The sequence below is a fragment of the Chlorocebus sabaeus genome, chromosome 27 (assembly GCF_047675955.1).
Source record: "Chlorocebus sabaeus isolate Y175 chromosome 27, mChlSab1.0.hap1, whole genome shotgun sequence".
NCBI classification, from domain to species: Eukaryota; Metazoa; Chordata; class Mammalia; order Primates; family Cercopithecidae; genus Chlorocebus; species Chlorocebus sabaeus.
In genome coordinates this window covers 48,951,334-48,970,015 of record NC_132930.1, presented here as the reverse complement: position 1 = coordinate 48,970,015, position 18,682 = coordinate 48,951,334, and the positions used below count along the sequence as shown (strand labels likewise).

At 55.1% G+C, this 18,682-nt stretch overlaps 1 protein-coding gene across 3 annotated transcripts in view; it reads right to left on the bottom strand.

Annotated features, from left to right (window-relative positions):
* Window positions 1-18,682, bottom strand: part of GAK (cyclin G associated kinase) — an 88,177-nt gene that overhangs the window by 2,364 nt on the left and 67,131 nt on the right. For 2 of the 3 annotated variants that reach the window (XM_008018174.3, XM_008018177.3), the window contains 7 exons: window positions 18,172-18,365; window positions 15,375-15,521; window positions 14,009-14,485; window positions 13,366-13,536; window positions 12,441-12,563; window positions 7,518-7,634; window positions 70-294 (listed from right to left, as the gene is read on the bottom strand). In XM_008018174.3, the coding sequence (XP_008016365.3) occupies window positions 70-294; window positions 7,518-7,634; window positions 12,441-12,563; window positions 13,366-13,536; window positions 14,009-14,485; window positions 15,375-15,521; window positions 18,172-18,365 (1,454 nt within the window). The remainder of the gene's footprint in view (window positions 1-69; window positions 295-7,517; window positions 7,635-12,440; window positions 12,564-13,365; window positions 13,537-14,008; window positions 14,486-15,374; window positions 15,522-18,171; window positions 18,366-18,682) is intronic. The other variant, XM_008018175.3, reaches the window with a different exon arrangement.

The following is an 18,682-nucleotide window of genomic DNA, read 5'->3' as shown; positions in this document are numbered from 1 at the left end:
AGGTTCTACCTTTAGCCAGTTCAGGGCGGTCTCTGCAAACTCCACAGCAACAGAGAGTGGGGGACTCACCAAAGCTGGGTGCGCGGACCCCCCGCTCCTCTCGTGCCCCGATCACACTGAAGTTTGCAGCATAGTTAGGCCTTGGCTGTGTGCAGGCTTTGAGGGGCGGCTTGGCCTGAGGGGGCCATGAGGCGCCCTGGGCTGGCGGCCGACTTGTCTGCCAGGAGCCACTGCCTTTGGCCGTGGTGGCCGTTTTGGGAATGAAGCCACCAGGAGGGAATCCAGCTGGTGAGCCTGTGGAGACGGAGGTCAGAAACTCGGCATCTGGTTGTCCATGCGGGGCAACCACTGTTTCTAGAACTCAGAGCACCACGTTTATTGGAAAACACAGGTTTGCAGAACAGAACATTGATCACCAAGGCCGTCCAGACAGAGGTGCCGGCTCCACCTACATGTGTGAAGGTCTCCAGGGACTGGCCGCACAGGCCAGGTACTGGGGCAACAGGAACATTCTGGGTGGAGGGCAGACGCCAGGACAGGGCAGCTGTGGAGGCAGCACCCCTACCCCCATGAACCAAGGCAGACCCGGGACTTGTCCACGGGAGCGTCCTAGAGGGCCACTGCCATCTGTCCCGCGGTCACTGCCTCTCGGAGATCATCAAATCAGGGCTGAACCTTTAATTTTTTTTTTTTTTTTTTTGCAATGGAGTCTCGCTGTGTCGCCCAGGCTGGAGTGCAGTGGTGGGATCTGGGCTCACTGCAAGCTCCACCTCCCAGGTTCAAGCCATTCTCCCACCTCAGCCTCCTGATTAGCTGGGACTATAGGTGCCCGCCACCACCCCTGGCTAATTTTTTTTGTATTTTTAGTAGAGACAGGATTTCACCATGTTAGCCAGGATGGTCTCGATCTCCTGACCTTGTCATCTGCCTGCCTCAGCCTCCCAAAGTGCTGGGATTACAGGCGTGAGCCACCGTGCCTCGCCTGATCCTTTAACTTTTTATTTTGGAATAATTAAAATAGCAGGAAGCAGTAAAAACCCTGAGAACCTGCGCCCAGCATCCCCCAGGGAGGGCGTCTCTCACAACCTCAGAGAAGCACTGAGCCCAGGCAGCCACACCACCTAGAGGCCATCAGACGTGGCCAGCTGGACTTGTGTTACGTGTGTGCAGGGCCACACCACTGATCGCACACAGATTCCTCTCAGCACCACAGCAATCATGACCTGGATGCTTCACTACGTTTCTGTCATCATTTTTTTTTTGGAGACAAGGTCTCACTATGGCTGGTCTCAAACTCCTAGGCTCAGAGACCCACTGGACTCACCTCCCACAGGGCTGGGATGGTAGGTGTGAGCCGCCACGCCCAGGCTGTCTTCTTAGTTATGCTCTAGAATGGAACTGAGAGCCACAGCCTCTAGCTTGGCACCTCTTCACTCAGGACAGGTCATTCGGGCCCGGGGCACCCGCCACTCCCCCTCCCTGCCGAGGGCCATCTGTTGGTGTGGGAACCACCTACTCAACCGTTCACCTGTAGGACACCCGGGCTGATTCCGCTGCTTGGCTACAACAAACACATCTTTGAACGCCTGTTATGGACTTTCGTGTGAATGAGTTTCCATTTCTCTGGGATAAATGCCTATGTCCCACCGTAGCTCAGTAGCTGTGTTTAGCTTAGGAGAAAAACGACCACCTGTTCTACAGAGTGACCCTGCCGCTTCAGCGGCTAGTCCCCCGGCAACGCGGGAGACACGCAGTTGGTTCCCAGCAACACGTGAGACGCGACTCATCCCCCGGCAACGCGAGAGACACACAGCTCGTCCCCCGGCAATGCGAGAGACGCGGTCCGTCCTCCCCCGCGCCCCATCCTCCCCCGCGCCGGCATTCAGTGATGCCGGGTGTCTTGGCCTGTGCTTCCCGCCCATCGGATGTCGATGTGCTGGAAGTGTCTTCGTGTCTCTTGCCCATGTTTTTTTTTTTTTTTGGAGACAGAGTCTTGCTCTGTCACCCAGGCTAGAGTGCAGTGGTACAATCTTGGCTCACCGCAACCTCTGCCTCCTGGGTTCCAGAGTTTCTCCTGCCTCAACCTCCCGAGTAGCTGGGATTACAGGCATCGCCACCACGCCCGGCTAATTTTTGTATTTTTAGTAGAGACGGGGTTTCACCATGTTGGCCAGGCTGGTCTCGATCTCTTGACCTTGTGATCCGCCCACCTCGGGCCCCCAAAGTGCTAGGATTACAGGCATGAGCCACTGTGCCTGGCCTTCTCTTGCCCATTTTCTAACTGGATTGCTTTCGGGTTTGTTTTTGACTGTATTTTTATATTCTGTATATGAGTCCTTTGTCAAATAGGCGGTTTGGAAATATCTTCTCCCAGTCCGTAGCTCAGATGCCCAGAGCTCTGAAGTTGTGTCCATCTGTCCTCTTATGGGTGTGATTCAGGTGGTGAGTCTACGAACGCTGCCCAGCCCCAGGCCACAAAGGTTTTCTCCTTTATAAAGGCCCTGCGGTTTTACGTTTCGATCTCTGGCTGATTCTGATGAGCTGTTTTGTACAATGTGGGCTAAGGACTTGCCTACGGCTGCCAGCACCATCTGATGAATGGGTTTCCTGCCTCTGTCAAAGCTCCGCTGGTCTCTCTTGTGTGGCCTATTTCTGAGTCTTCTCTTCTCTCCACAGACGTGTCTCTCTCTTTGCCATCACCGCAATGTTGATTTCTGTGGCTTCAGAGTAAGCCTCAGAGCCAGGAAGAATGACTTCTCCCATGTCATTTTTCCATTACAAAAATATTCCAGGCATGGCCGGGCGTGGTGGCTCACGCCTGTCATCCCAGCACTGTGGGAGGCCAGGCGCGGCAGGTCACGCCTGTCATCCCAGCACTGTGGGAGGCCAGGCGCGGCGGCTCACGCCTGTCATCCCAGCACTGTGGGAGGCCGAGGCGGGTGGATCATGAGGTCAGGAGATCAAAACCATCCTGGCTAACACGGTGAAACTCCATCTTTACTAAAAATACAAAAAATTAGCCAGGCGTGGCGGCGGGCGCCTGTAGTCCCAGCTACTTGGGAGGCTGAGGCAGGAGAATGGTGTGAACCCGGGAGGCGGAGCTTGCAGTGAGCTAAGATCGCCCCTGTATTCCAGCCTGGGCAACAGAGCGAGAGAGACTCCATCTCAAAAAAAAAAAAAAATTCCAGGCATCTAGTCCGTCTGTCTTTCAAATATACTATACGATAAGCTCATTTGTATCTAGGAAAATCCCTGCTGAGGCATTGGCAGGAACTGTGTTAGGCTACAGATGCGCACAGGAGAACGGACACCTTACTCGGGAGCCTCAGGCCGTGAGGGCAGCGTTCATCCCTTCACTCGCATCTCCTCTGGTCTTTTTTGCCACAGTTGGTTTTACAGTCCCACCCGATACAAGCCCTAGACATGTCTGGTCAGATTTATACCAAATGTTTATTTTTTTCTTAAAACAAAAAGGTGATTGTAAATGGTTCTGTTTTAAATGTTGCCTTCCTTGTATAATTACAAGTAAACAGAAATACGACAGATTTTTGTGTGTCGATCTCGTATCCTGTGACCTTACTGAACTCATAGTTCTAAAAGATCTTTGTAGATTCCTTGAGAGTTCCTGCACAGACAATCATGTCATCTGCAGACAGGAGCAATTTTATTTTTCCCTTTGTAGTGCGTGTCACTTTGACCTCCTTTTCTTGCCAAATGGCAGCAGCTGTGACTTCCGACAAGTAGAAGTAGAGAAAAGACGCTCCCGCCCTGTTCCTGATTTTAGGAGGACGGTTAAAAATGATATTGGCTTGGCCAGGCGTGGTGGCTCACACCTGTAATTCCAGCACTTTGGGAGGCTGAGGTGGGCGGATCACTTCAGGTCAGGAGTTTGAGACCAGCCTGGCTAACATGGTGAAACCCCGTCTCTACTAAAAATACAAAAATGAGCTGGGTGTGGTGGCGTGTGCCTGTAATCTCAGCTACTCGGGAGGCTGAGGTGGGAGAATTGCTTGAAACTGGGAGGCGGAAGTTGCACTGAGCCAAGATTATGCCACTGCACTCCAGCCAGGGCAACAGAGCAAGACTCTTGTCTCAAAAAAAAAAAAAAAAAAAAAAAAAAAAGGTTGTTGGCTGCAGGTTTCTTGTTTTTGAGACATAGTCTTGCTCTGCCACCCAGACTGGAGTGCAGTGATGCAGTAAGCCCAGTCCAGCCTTGACCTCAAGCGATCCCAGTGATCCTCCCACCTCAGCTGGCTGAGTAGCTGGGACCACAGGTGCTCACCACCACACCTGGCTCATTCTTACAGGGGTCTCACTATATTGACCAGGCTGACTTCAAACCCCCGGGTTGAGGAAATCCTCCACATTGGCCTCCCAAAGCACTGGGGTTACAGGTGTGAGCCACTGTGCCTGGCCTGGCTGTGGGTTTCTATACATGCTTGTTACCAAGTTGATGACGTTCTGCTCATTACTGGTTCACCGACAGCATTATCATAAAAAGGTACTGAATTTTGTTAAATGCCTTTTCTGCATTGTTGATGTGATCACATGACTCTTCAGTTGGCTAATATGGTATTGGGTTGGTGCAAAAGTAATTGCGGCTTTTGCTATCACTTTCAATAGCAAAACCACAATTACTTTTGCAGCAACCTAAATAGATTTTGTTAACCAATTCTGAAATGTCAGTCTTGTATTCCTGGAATAAATCCTACTTGATCTTGGTGTAGAATTCTCTTTATATACTGATAAAGTCTATTTGCTAAAGTTTGGTTGAGGATCTGTGTGTATATTCATGTGGAATATGGGCCCAGTTTCCCTTTTCAGTACTGTTTCTGTCTGATTTTGGTTTCCGGGTGATAGCGTGAGCTTCGTAAAATCAATTAGAAAGAGCTCCCTCTCTCCTGCTTCCTGCAAGAGGGTGGAACTGGCGTTCTCTCAACATTCGGTGAAATTCTCCAATGGCCCGGGTGGGTCCGCAGGTTTCCTTTTTGGGAAGTTTTTAATTATGAATTTATTTTCTTTGTATTGATAGAATTTTTCAAAGGAGCTACTTGATACTGGGTAAGTTGTGGCAGTAACTGGTTTTGAGGAATTTGTCAATTTCACGTAAGTTGTGAAGCATACTGCACAGCTGCGCCTGCACCCATGACCCTGGTAGAGCCTATGGGGTCTGCAGCGGTGCCTCCTACACCATCCCCTGTATCAATGACCTGGGTCACTCTTCCTGCCAGTCCCAGGAGAGGTCTGTGGGCTTTGGAACTGGCCTGTCTCTGTGTTCCACTGCACTGCCTGTGGCTCCTCCTTCTTTCCTTCTGCTTGCTGTAGGCTTATTTTGCTCCCCTCCCCCCTACTTTTCTTCCTCCAAACGTCTTGTGTGGAGAGCTCAGGTATTCCACAGCTCTTTTCCACAGCAAGCACCCACGGCTGGGGGTGTCTCCGCACTGCCTGGCGGGGCCCTGGGCTTTCCCAGGCTGCACCTGCATCTTCACTCAGCTCCACGCATCGTTTCCCTCGAGACCTCCTCTCCGGCCCAGGTGTCATTTTAAAGTGTGCCGTTTTGTTCCCAAGTGTGAAGATTCTTCCGTTCTATTTTACTGTGGTCAGAGAGCACACTGCAGAATCCTAGGTTCTCTGAGGACAGGGCCTGTGTGGAGGAGGCTCCCACGGTGCGTGGAAAGGTCCGTGCCTGCAGCTAGTGGGCCCTGGCTGGTGCCTCCGCCCTCTGCATCCTCGCAGCCTTTGGGACAGCTGTTCTGTCATGTGTGGGGACAGCAGTGCTGACGTCACCAGCTATGATTTGGGTTTGTCCATTTTTTCCTTCAGTTGTATCAGCTTTGCTTTGTCAGAACTGCTGTCTTCCCAGAAGGCAGGATGGTCTCAGGCTGCCCACCAAGCCAGCAGTCAGAGGGCTGGGGCTGTGTCTAGGACACAGACAAGAGGGCTCCCTAGGAGTCCACTCCTTCTGCCCCAGTGCTGGCCACCCAGGGCAGTCAAGGCACACACAGGTCTCCTCCCGAGGGCACGGCCCCCGTAACCCCACCGTGCTCTCAGACAACCCAAGACAGAGGCCACAAAGGGAAAGAATATACAAAACAACACCGACAGTAACACTCACAGACGTCCTCAAAAGTCACAATAAATCCCCCAAACTATCCCAAACATAAAAAGAACACTTAAAGATGAAAAAACTCTTGGGACTTCATGACAGAATAGAAGGCACTTCAGATGCAAGCTTGTGAGAGCAGAGGACTCGAGGCCAGTCCAGGAGGTATGAGGACTCGAGGCCAGCCCGGCAGGTGTGAGGACTCGAGGCCAGCCCGGCAGGTGTGAGGACTCAAGGACAGCCCGGGAGGTGTGAGGACTCGAAGCCAGCCCGGGAGGTGTGAGGACTCGAGGCCAGCCCGGCAGGTGTGAGGACTCGAGGCCAGCCCGGGAAGTGTGAGGACTCGAGGCCAGCCCAGGAGGGCAGAGTGAGGACTCGAGGCCAGCCTGGGAGGGCAGAGTGAGGACTCGAGGCCAGCCTGGGAGGGCAGAGTGAGGACTCGAGGCCAGCCCGGGAAGTATGAGGACTCGAGGCCAGCCCGGGAGGGCAGAGTGAGGACTCGAGGCCAGCCCTAGAGATCCGACACCAACATCTGCTCAGAGGAATCTGAGGCACTCAGGGACGGACAGGAGAAATGAGGAAGAGATGGGAAATGCTCCTGGAGCTGAGCAGGTAAGGTGCCCAGCCTGCGGCTGGAGGGAGCCCCAGCACAGTCCGCCAGGCTCTGGCAGGAGCAGACGCCATTGCCTGGGGGCTGCATGCTGGAGAGTCCGGGGGTCACCGGCACCAATAAGCATCCTAAGGTGGAGCCACTTCCTGGCCAGGATTCCACCTGACAGCCAGGCGAGTGCATAGGAGGCCCCTTCAGATGATCGTCCCCGCCCGCCGCTGATGTTGCTTCTGCGAAGCCACAGGGACCCCAGGGAGACACATCCTGGAAATGAACCCAGAGACTCAGGGGCGTCAGGTCAGCCCAAGGAGACTCGAAGCCACAGCGCCCGGGCAGGGCCTGAGGCAGACACGGGACCAGAGACTCAGACCACAGTGCCCAGGCCAGGCCTGAGGCAGACATGGGACCGGAGAGGGTGGGCTCGGTTCTTGTGGCCGACGGCCAGCATGCTCTGAGCACAGCCTCAGGGACTGAGCAGAGCCCAGCTACACCCCACTACCATGTGGAGACCCCGCTTCCCAGATGGCCCCCACAGCCCTGAGGGCAGGATGGATCAGGCACCACAATGCGGGTGGGGGCTGGCAGCAGTGCCAGTGTCAGCAACACCTGGTTGTAGCCTGCCAGCTGGCAGTCGCCTAGAACAGGTGCAGACACGCTGTCCCCTTGGGGTCACTGTGCTCTGGGCTGGGGGTCTTGGTGAACAGAGGCAAAGACTTCACTTTGGGCAGCTCAGAGTCAGACAGACAAGAATAAACCTCCTACAAGGAAACTGCTTCCACACCCGCAATGTACCCTCCACGTTACCTTGGAGGCCGGAGCTGAGGTCGCCAAGGTCAGCAAATGGGTCCGGGTTCTGAGACTTGGTCCAGCTGGCCTGAGAGCCACAAGGGGCCGGTTGACCTCCAGGAGAGAAGAGGGGGCCTGGAAAAGGGGCACAGGGCATTAGAACAAGCACCACCTGAAGCGAAACACACCCTCCTGGGACCTCCGATCGCTCCTCCTTACGACGTGACAGCCTCACTCCTGCCTGAGAGCTGGCACCTGCACGGCCTGTGTGCAGGAGACCAGCCAGGACAGAGGCACATGTGGTGGACGCTGCCTCCATGCCCCACACTGCTCCTCGGGGAAAACAGCTTCACAACGCACACCCAGAACCAAACCACGTTCATATCATTATGACTGTTATTCTGCAGTGCCACTTCTTGGAATCCATCTAAAATTAGGAATGTTCTTCATGATATTCTTTATAATAACAAAAGTTTGAGAATATCCTAAGTATAAAATCATAAAATACAGGCTGGGCAACATAGAAAGACCATCTCTACAAAAAATAAAAAAATCAACCAGGCATGGTGGCACATGCGTGTGGTCCCAGCTACCCGGGGGGCTGCAGTGGGCGGATCGCTTGAGCCCAGGGGTTGATGGCTACAGGGAACCGAGTGATGCCACCGCACTCAGCCCCAGTGACAGACTGAGACTCTGTCTCCAAAAAAAACAAAAAAACAAAAAAACAGCAGTTGTAGAGCTCCTTGATAGAGTGCCATGCAGTCATTAAAACCAGGCTCTTCATGTATAAACAGCCCTCGTGGATCTACTTGAGGAAAAAGATGAATTCCTGAGGCCAAAAATGAGGAAAGAACATGAAATGATTCTCAAAAGAAATACACATAACCAAAACCACGCAAACTAAGAGTCAACCTCATTCATAAGAAAGAAATCAAACCAGCGAGACACCTTCACAGTGATCATCCAACCAGGAGACAAACTGGAGACGGGAGCTGCCCCCGGGCAAAGACGTTCGGAAGCACACTCGAGGGGACAGGCACCCAGGCCCTGGTGCGCCGTGCACTGTGCCTCCCGGGGCTCTGTGGACAGTGTGTGTTCCACCCGCTGAGGGCTGTGGCAACTCCGCCCAGCAAGTCCATTGGCACCATTTTCCCCACACCATGCGTACTCTGTGTCCCTGTGCCCCATTTTGGGAATTCTAATGATATTTCAAACTTCTTGATGATTGTATCTGCTTTGGTGATCTGTGTTCCATGAGCGGAGGATGCTGCTCTAATTGTTTTCGGGTGCCATGAACTGTGCCCATAGAAGACAGTGAGCTGAACTGACAGTGTGCTGTGGCCACTCCACAGACCAGCCGCTCCCCGTCTCGCTCCTCCTCAAGCCTCCCTGTTCCCCGAGACACAACCATACTGAACTTAGGCCAATTCAGAACCTACAATGGCCTGTAAGCATTCAAGTGAACGTAAGAGTTGCAAGTGTCTCACTTGAAATCAAAAGCTAGGAACGACTGAGCTTAGTGAGGGAGGCACGTCAAAAGCAGAGGAGGCTGGGCACAGTGGCTCATGCCTGTGTTCTCGGCACGGTGGGAGGCTGAGGCAGGAGAGTGCTTGAGCCTAGGAGTTCAAGGCCAGACTGGACAACACGGCAAGACCTTATCTCTACAAAAAATAAATTTAAAAAATTAGTTGGACATGGTGGTAAGCGCCTGTAGTCCCAGCTGCCCGGGAGGCTGAGGTGGGAAGATCCCTTGAGCCCAGGAGGTTGAGGCTGCAGTGAGCCATGACTGTGCCACTGCCCTCCAGTCAGAGAAAGAGCAAGACCATGTCTCTTAAAAAAAAAAAAAAGAAAGTTGAGATAAGCTAAAAGCTGGGCCTCTTGCACCAGCAAGCCAAGTTGTGAATGCAAAGGAAAAGTTCCTGAAGGAAATTACGCCACTCCAGTGAACACACAAATGATAAGAAAACAAAACAGCCCCATTGCTGATACAGAGGAAGTTCGAGTGATCTGGAGAAAAGGTCAAACCAGCCACAACATCCCCCTGAGCCAAAGCCTAATCCAGAGCAAGGTCTCAACTCTTTCAATTCTACGAAGGCGGAAAGAGGTGAGGACGCTGCAGAAGAAAAGTGAAGCCAGCAGGGGCTGAGGCTGAAGGAAAGACGCCGTCTCTGCAACATACAAATGCAACGTGAAGCAGCACGCGCTGACAGGGAAGCTGCATGCAGCAAGTCATCCGCTAAGATCCGCTGAGACCACTGAGGAAGCAGCTGCCAGACTCCACGCAGACGAGACGGCCTAAGTCACCCGCTAAGATCCGGCTGAGATCACTGACTGAAGGGGCTGCGCCCGCCAGACTCTCCACGCAGACGAGACGGCCTTGTATGGGAAGAAGACGCCATCTGTGACTTTCATAGCCAGAGAAGTCAATGCCTGGCTTTAAGGCCTCACAGGACAGGCTGCTTCTCTTGTGAAGGGCTAATGCAGATGGTGGCTTTAAACGAACAGTGCTCATTCATTCAAAAAACCCAATGCCCTTAAAAATGACTCTAAATTGACTCGGCTTGCGCCACAGAAACGGCACAGCAAAGCCTGGATGGCAGCCATCTGTGTACAGCACGGTTTGTGGAATATTTTAAGTCCACTGTTGAGATCTGCAGCTCAGAAAAAAGATTCCTTTCAAAATACGACTGTTTGCTGACAATCCCGACAATGCAGCTGGTCACCCGAAAGCTCTGACAGAGGAGTACGCGGACAGTCACGCTGCCTTCGTGCCTGCTAACACAACACCCGTTCTGCAGCCCTTGGACCAAGGAGTCGTGTCGACTTCCAAATCTCACTATTTAAGAAACACATTTCTAAGGCTACAGTGGCCACAGATTCCTCTGATGGATCTGGGTAAAGTTCACTGACAACCTTCTGGAAAGGATTCACCATTCTAGATGCCATTAAGAACATTCACGATTTATGGGAGGAGGTTACAACAGCAACATGAACAGGAGTTTGGGAGAAGCTGATCTCAACCCTCAAGGATGACTGTGAGGAGCTGAAGACTTCAGTGGAGGAAGTCACTGCAGATGTGGTGGAAACAGCAAGAGAACTAGAATCAGAAGTGGGGCCTGCAGATGGGACCGAATCACTGCAATCTCAGGATGAAAGCTGAACAGATGAGAGGTTGCTTCTTATGGATGAGCAAAGAAAGCAGGTTACTGAGATGGAATCTAGTCCTGGTGAAGATGCTGTGAACACTGAAATGAAACCAAGGGTTTAGAATATTCATAAACTTATTGATACAGCAGTGGCAGCTTTGAGACGACAGGAAAAGCTCCATGTGGTTAAAACACTACCCAAGAGCACTGCACACCACAGGGAACCTTTTGTGAAAGGGAGAGACAATCCCACGTCAAACTTCATCGTCTTATTTTCAGAAACTGCCAGAGCCACCCCAGCCTTCAGGAATCAACGCCCTGAGCAGTCAGCAGCTGTCCACACTGAGGCAAGACCCCCACCAGCAAGATTAGGATCATGAGCATTTTTAGCAATGAAGTATTTCTAAATCAAGGTAACTATATTTATTTTTTAGACATAATGCTATTGCACACTTAACAGACTACGGCCAGGCATGGTGGCTCATGCCTGTAATCCCAGCACTTTGGGAAGCCGAGGGGGGTGGATTATAAGGTCAAGACTTCAAGACCAGCCTGAGCAACATAGTGAAACCCCGTCTCTACTAAAAATACAAAAATTAGGCAGGCTTGTTGGCAGGCGCCTGTAATTCCAGCTACTCAGGAGGCTGAGGCAGGAGAATCGCTTGAACCCAGGAGGCGGAGGTTGCAGTGAGCTGAGATCGCGCCACTGCACTCCAGCCTGGGCAACACAGCAAGACTCTATCTCCCCTAAAATCAAAAACAAACAAAAAACCAGACTACAGTATAATGTAAACAGAACTGTTAGCTGGGTGCAGTGGCTCATGCCTGTAATCCCAGCACCCTGAGAGGCTGAGGTGGGTGGATCGCCTAAGCCTGGGAGTTCTAGACCAGCCTGAGCAACGTGGCAAAACTTTTGTCTCTACAAAAAAAATCTACAACTTCTGGGCCTGGTGGCTCATGCTTGTAGCCAAGGTTACTGAGGAGGCTGGGGTGGGAGGATCGCTTGAGCCCAGGAGGTCAACGCTGAAGTCAGTGGAGATCGTGCCACTATGCTCCAGTCTGGGTGACAGAGCAAGACCCTGTCTTAAAAACAAAACAAAACAAAAAAAACCCCACACACAAAAAATCCGTAACTTTCATGTTTACTGGGAAAACAAAATCTGACTGGCTTTCCAGGGGTACTGGCTTTGTGGTCTGGAAGCAAACCCGCAACATTGCTGAGGCTGGCCCGAGACGCAGCTGCAACATAAGCATCCGTGCTACCAGAGACGTCGCGGGAGGGCAGGCTCCAGGGTGACGGGAAGGACAGACGCTCACAAACACGGACTGCCGTACGTGACCCCCTTCCTGACAGGGCACGGGATGTCGGCCGCAACACCGAAACAAGACCTGTGGGGTCAGCCTCACTCACAAACCCCTTCAGGAGGGAACAGCCACGGGGCACTACAGGCAGAAAAACCAGGTGGTCCACAGAGCGCGGGGCATGAGATCGCATCACAAACGCAGACGCCCTGCTGGTGGGAAAAGGATGCCTCGGGGGCGCTGCTGCTGCTCAGGACCTGCTGCAGCTCTGGGAGGCCGAGTCTGTGTCCCCACGTACCCCAGTCACACCGGGTGAGTGAGGCCGCTGCAGCCATACCACAGCTTTGGGTGTGGAGCCGGCACCACCGAGCACGCCCCAGCCCTTCCGTCCTTCCCTGCGCAAAGGGCACCGTTACGGGTATGTGTGAAACAGAGACGGGCCACAGCAGCTGCATGTCCCGCGAGCCCTGTCCTCGGTGGGTGGTGGTCATACCTTCCGTGGCCGGCGTGGGGGCCACTGCCGACGCTGCCGTCTCGGTCCAGGCAGCCCATCCTCCCAGCAGGTCTGGGTTGCTGGACGAGGCCGTCATCTTGCTGGGCTCTCCTGGCAGATCCCCTGGGAAGAAGGAACCGGAAGAGAGCACATTTGGTGTCTCAGCAGTAGGCAATGTGGCGGAGCGCCAGGCTGTGCTCAGGGCCCCAGCAGCCAGCACCTCTCGTGCCCAGGCTGAGCGGAGGCTGGGCTGACGGCCTCCCTCTTCCTGATGGGCCCTGAGGAGTCACCACATCACACAGAACCGAGCGAGTGGATGCAGGGGCGCCAGCAGACAGAGCAGCTCGCGGGCGAGGCTGAGAACAGCATCTGCGCAGTCCCATCCAAAGGGTTTGCCAGGACCCCACTTTCTGTAGCCATCCCCACGGCCTGTGTTCCTGCCTCTCCTAAAACCCACCCAAGCCTGCGGTGGCTCCACCTGGCTGAGCTGCCTTCGGGAGACAGAGGGCCCAGCAGGTCCTGTCTGCCCTAGCTCTGGCGGCACCCACCCCAGGCTGCAAGGCTGTGCTGCACACATCCACCCACAAGCCATCCTGCAATGGTCACCATCATCACCCCAGAGCACACTCCCTGGGCCTGAGGAGGCCTCGAAAAACACCTGTTGCCAGGCACAGATGACCAAGGCACTGCAAGGACGCACAACCTGTTCCGGGTTTGGGGATGGTTTGGGGAGACAGAACAGGGAGCAGTCCGTCCTGACCACAGGGATATCCTGCAGGACCCTGGGACCACCAGGAAGGGCCCCCGGAGGTCACACAGTCCAGCCCCACCACTGCCTAAGACCCGCAGCTCTGCTTCCGACTATAGGCTGTGGTCCTGAGGGAGGCGGCCGCGGGGAGCTGGCTGCCAGGCGAGAGGCACTTACCCAGGTGCAGGAAGTCCGCGCTGCAGGACGGGGGCGGAGCACTGTGGGCAGACGGGAAGGATGGTGGGATGGCCGCGGAGTCCGAATTGAGAAATTCGCTGAAGAGATCAGGATGGGAGCAGGGCTGGGAGTCGCTGTCTGCAGACGGCAGGAGTGGGCCAAAGGGGTCAGCTGCGGGGACAGGCGGGCACGGGGAGGACTCAGCCTGGCTGCCTGAGGACAGAGCCCAGCTCTAGAGTCAGGCCCACCCAAGAGGCCACTCCCACTGGGCAGTCCAGACCCCTCTCGGGACACGGAGGCCCCTCTCGGGACACGGAGGCCCCTCTCGGGACACGGAGGCCCCTCCCAGGGACACGGAGGCAGTCAGCCAGGGGCTCCCCGTGCCGCACGCCTCAGGGTGACCTTCCCATGGACGCAGCAACACCACTGAGACGGAGGAGCTGGCAGCTCCCGGCCCATGAGCTCAGGTGGGCAGCGCAGAACCAGCCCCCTGCCCTGACCCTGAGGTTGCTCCTGGGGGAGGCGGGGGGAGGGCACGTTCCCTTCCTACGGCTGCCTTCGAGACATGCCCATGCAGTGAGAATGACTCAACCTCATCTCTCATCCACCGTGAAGCCCTTTGCCATCGAACAGAAACACGTACCAGCAGCAGGGGGCCCTCCTCTTGGGGTGCTCTGCACGTTCAGGGGAGGGGCCGGGTTTGCCAGGAGCAGGGGGGCCTCGCCGAGCAGATCCTCCGGGGGCCCCTGGGAGGTGGCCTCTGGGGGCCCAAGGAGGCAGCTGAGCAGGTCGGTGTTGCTGGAGGGGGCCTTGAGGGCCTGCGGGGCTACAGCTGGCCCTGCGCCCACCTCCGAGTGCAGGCCGAGGAGGTCAACCCCATCTTCCTGTGGCACAGACTCCGGGAGCACAGCTGGCGTCCCCACCTCAAAAACCACGTCCTGCTGCACCAGCCCTGCTGCCAGGCCGGGGGGCTCCGGATCGGCCCGGGGCTCCTGGCCCTCGCTGGAGATCGGGGAACCCCCTTCGTCCGACACCTCGCTCTCGTCTCTGTCCTCCATCAGGGCAGACTCGCTCTCCTTGGGAGAGGCATTTGCTGCACCAGTCTCTGCCTCCTTCTCTTCTGTCAAAAGGAAACAAAACCACAGGCTGGTGAGCCTACATGGCCAGCACCAGGCTCCCCACACGTGGCCCCTCAGCACCTCCTCGGCCCAGGGCCTTGGCGAGTGCTGCAGAAGCACCAGGGTCCCCACAGCGTGGCCCCTCAGCGCCTCCTCGGCCCAGGGCCTTGGTGTGTGCTGCAGAAGTTTCTGGGGGGGTTTCCTGAGGCGTCTCCAGCGCACCCACCTCCAGCCTCTGCCTCAAGGCTCTGCCTGCAGCTCTCTCCACCTGGGCCTCTGTGGTGCCTAAGGCTGAGTCAAGTGGGGACCACACGGCAGCACTGGGGGGGAGGAACACCAATCGAGGTGCTCTGGGAACAGGCAGCAGAAGGGACGACCCTGCTGGGACGGCCAAGGGTGCTGGGACAGGAAGTGGCAGGGGCATCCCTTGCGGTGTGTCTGGGGCAAGGTCCAGGGACGGCGCCCGGCGTTTTCCTGAAAAGCCTGGGGAGGGGCTAGGAGCCCACTGGGGGGTTTGGGCAGAGAGGTGTGGGATCCCCGGGTGGGGACAGACTGTCCCTCTTCCCAAGCCCTTTCCCTGTACCCAGGGGCCCTGCCAGCATGGCCCGTGCTGCCAGTCTCCCCAGGCCCACAGACTGGGATGAAGAGCTAGGGTCGGTATTTCAGACTTTGTGGACACGTTCTGTTTTTATTCACCTTTAAAAAAACATGAAATCATTCTTAGCTCGTGAGCCGTTAAAGAACAGGCTGACGTGCCGGGCGCACAGCCCACTGTGATGCAGCCCAGCTCTGCCCAAGGCCCGTCTCCCAAGACGCTTGCCCTGCCCCAGGGGCACTTTCAGACCAGGGGCCTGCCCTCTGCAAGAGGCCGGGTCCAGGGACGCTGCCTACCCTGCCAGTCCAGTGTGTGCAGGAAGCGGCTGGCGTCCGCGCTGCTACTTGGCGGTGAGTCGGAGTCCGTGGGCTCGGCTTCCGGGGAACCTGCCCCAGCATCATACTGAGCCGTGGAGCCGGGCTGCCGGGGGAGCTCCGGCTTCCCTGCCAGGAGAGGGAGGGCGTCAGGGCACCGGCACTGGCCAGCAGCCTCAGGGCAGCACTGACCCCAGAGCTGGGAAGTGCAGCCAGTCGGGCGCCACCACAGTGGCAGGCCAGGCTGTCGGTAAAGCAGGCCAGTGACATGACGGGAGGGGATCTCTGTGAACAGATGCCTGCTATCCACTTGGATGCCGCTCTGGGCCATGGGTGTGCACTGGGGCACAACACACGCACATATGAACATGCACAAGGAATACACCACTGAGGCATCAAATGCCACAAAGACGCAGGGTACACATGAAAGCACACACAGATGCACGGTACGCATGACTGTGCACACAGCACACACACAGATGCACGATATACACGAATGCACACAGCACACACACAGATGCACAGTACACATGAATGCACACACAGCACACACATAGATGCACAGTACACACGAATGCACACACAGATGCACGGTACACATGAATGCACACACAGCACACACACAGATGCACGGTACACATGAATGCACACACAGCACACACACAGATGCAGAGTACACATGAATGCACACAGCACACAGAGGCATGGTACACACAAATACACACACAGCACATACACAGATGCATGGTACGCATGAATGCAAACACAGCACACAGATGCACGGTACACACGAATGCACAGACAGCACACGCACAGATGTACGGTACACAAATGCACACACAGCACACACACACAGATGCACAGTACACACGAATGCACACAGCACACAGATGCACGGTACACATGAATGCACACAACACGCACAGATGCACAGTACACATGAATGCACACAGCACACACACAGATACACGGTACACATGAATGCACACACAGCACACACACAGATGCACAGTACACATGAATACACACACAGATGCATGGTACACACGAATGCACACACAGCACACACACAGATGTATGACACACACGAATGCACACAGCACACACACAGATGCATGGTACACATGAATGCACACACAGCACACAGATGCACGGTACACACGAATGCACACACACAGATGCACAGTACACATGAATGCACACACAGCACACACAGAGATGCAGAGTACACATGAATGCACACAGCACATAGAGGCATGGTACACACGAATACGCACACAGCACACACACAGATGCACGGTACGCATGAATGCACACACAGCACACACACAGATGCACGGTAGGCATGAATGCACACACAGCACACACACAGATGCACAGTAGGCATGAATGCACACACAGCACACACACAGATGCACATTACACATGAATACACACACAGATGCATGGTACACACGAATGCACACACAGCACACACACAGATGCACAGTACACATGAATGCGCACACACAGATGCACGGTACACAATGCATACACAGCACACACACATGCACGGTACACACGAGTACACACAGAGCACACACACAGATGCACGGTACACATGAATGCACATACAGCACACACACAGATGCAGGGTACCATGAATGCACACACAGCACACACACAGATGCACGGTACACATGAATGCACACACAGCACACACACACATGCACGGTACACACAAATGCACACACAGCACACACACAGATGCACGGTACACACGAATGCACACAGACCACACACAGATGCATGGCACACATAGCACACACAGATGCATGGTACACACGAATGCACACAGCACACACACAAATGCACAGTGCACATGAATGCACACACAGCATACACACAGATGCAGGGTACCATGAATGCGCACACAGCACACACACAGGTGCATGGTACACATGAATGCACACACAGCACACACACAGGTGCATGGTACATACGAATGCACACACAGCACACACACAGGTGCATGGTACACATGAATGCACACACAGCACACACACAGGTGCATGGTACATACGAATGCACACACAGCACACACACAGGCACAGTACACTCATGTGCACACAGCACACACACAGATGCACAGTAAAGTCGTGCACACATACACGGCACACATGGGCACACGCCACCCACGGACACACACACACCACACACATGCCACACATGCAGCCTCTTTCAGGGACGCTGAAGATGCTCAGAAAGAAAATGCAAACACCGCAAATCAAGAGCCCAGGACAAGCGTGGCATGGGCAGTGGGTGGCCCTGGGCCCACCTGCCAGCGCTTCCTGGGCTGCCTTTTCGAAGCTGCTCGGAAGTGAGAAGAGCAACAGGAGCGAGGGCTCTGCTGTGTTGTCCATGTGCTGCTGAGCAGGCCCGAGGGTCACAGTGAGAGTGGATGTGTGTCCCGCACACGTGACAAAAATCTGACCCAGACACACGCCCGGGACAAAACCCCGCTTCGCCCCAGCAGCTGGGGCTTTCCTCCCTCTGCCTCCGTCCCTGCCCACGGGCCTCCAAAATTGCAGCCTGCGAGTCCTCCTTCTCTGGTGTAGCTGGTGGTGGTCCCAGCATCCAAGACAGAATTTCCAAAACCTCCTGCAGCCCAAGCTGCTCAGGGCCTGGATGCAGCAGCAGGCGCAGTGGCCCAGCCCTGCCAGAGCTCAGCCGAAGAGGTCTCCCTCCACAGAGACACTCACCAGAACAGGATTCCCTCAATTCACCTGCGGGATCTTACCAAACTTAGACAGAATGTCTTGCTGCTCCTCCCGGCTGGAAAACAGGATTTTGGGGTTCAGCCCCCTCATGCTCGAGTTCTCCCACGGTGGGGCTTCCCGGCTCAGCCTGTCCCTGGGCTCCACCTCCACTTCTAGGTTCACTTGAAATAAATCCGGGTATTTCTCTTGAATGTCACAGGCGTCCAGGTCATACCTGCAGTGTTACGAGTAGATGCCACTTAGGAAGGTCCCCCAAGTAGTCTGTAAGTCCCTCGGACATTCACTAAAGAAATGTGCACGGAAACAGACTGCAGCTGCAGGCAGCGGTGCGAGAACAAAAGGGCAGCCGGTCACCCCCGCCTGCCGAAGCTGGAGCCGTGTGAGCGGACCCAGCGCTGTCCCAGGAACCCACAGGGCACCAGCACCCCCGGTCAGGGCCCAGAAGAGCATCTTTTCACTTGCTCTTCGGACGTCACAGTGGGGATGCCCGCAACTGCGTTCCAGGCAGAGGGGCACTGGGCGGGGCCGCCA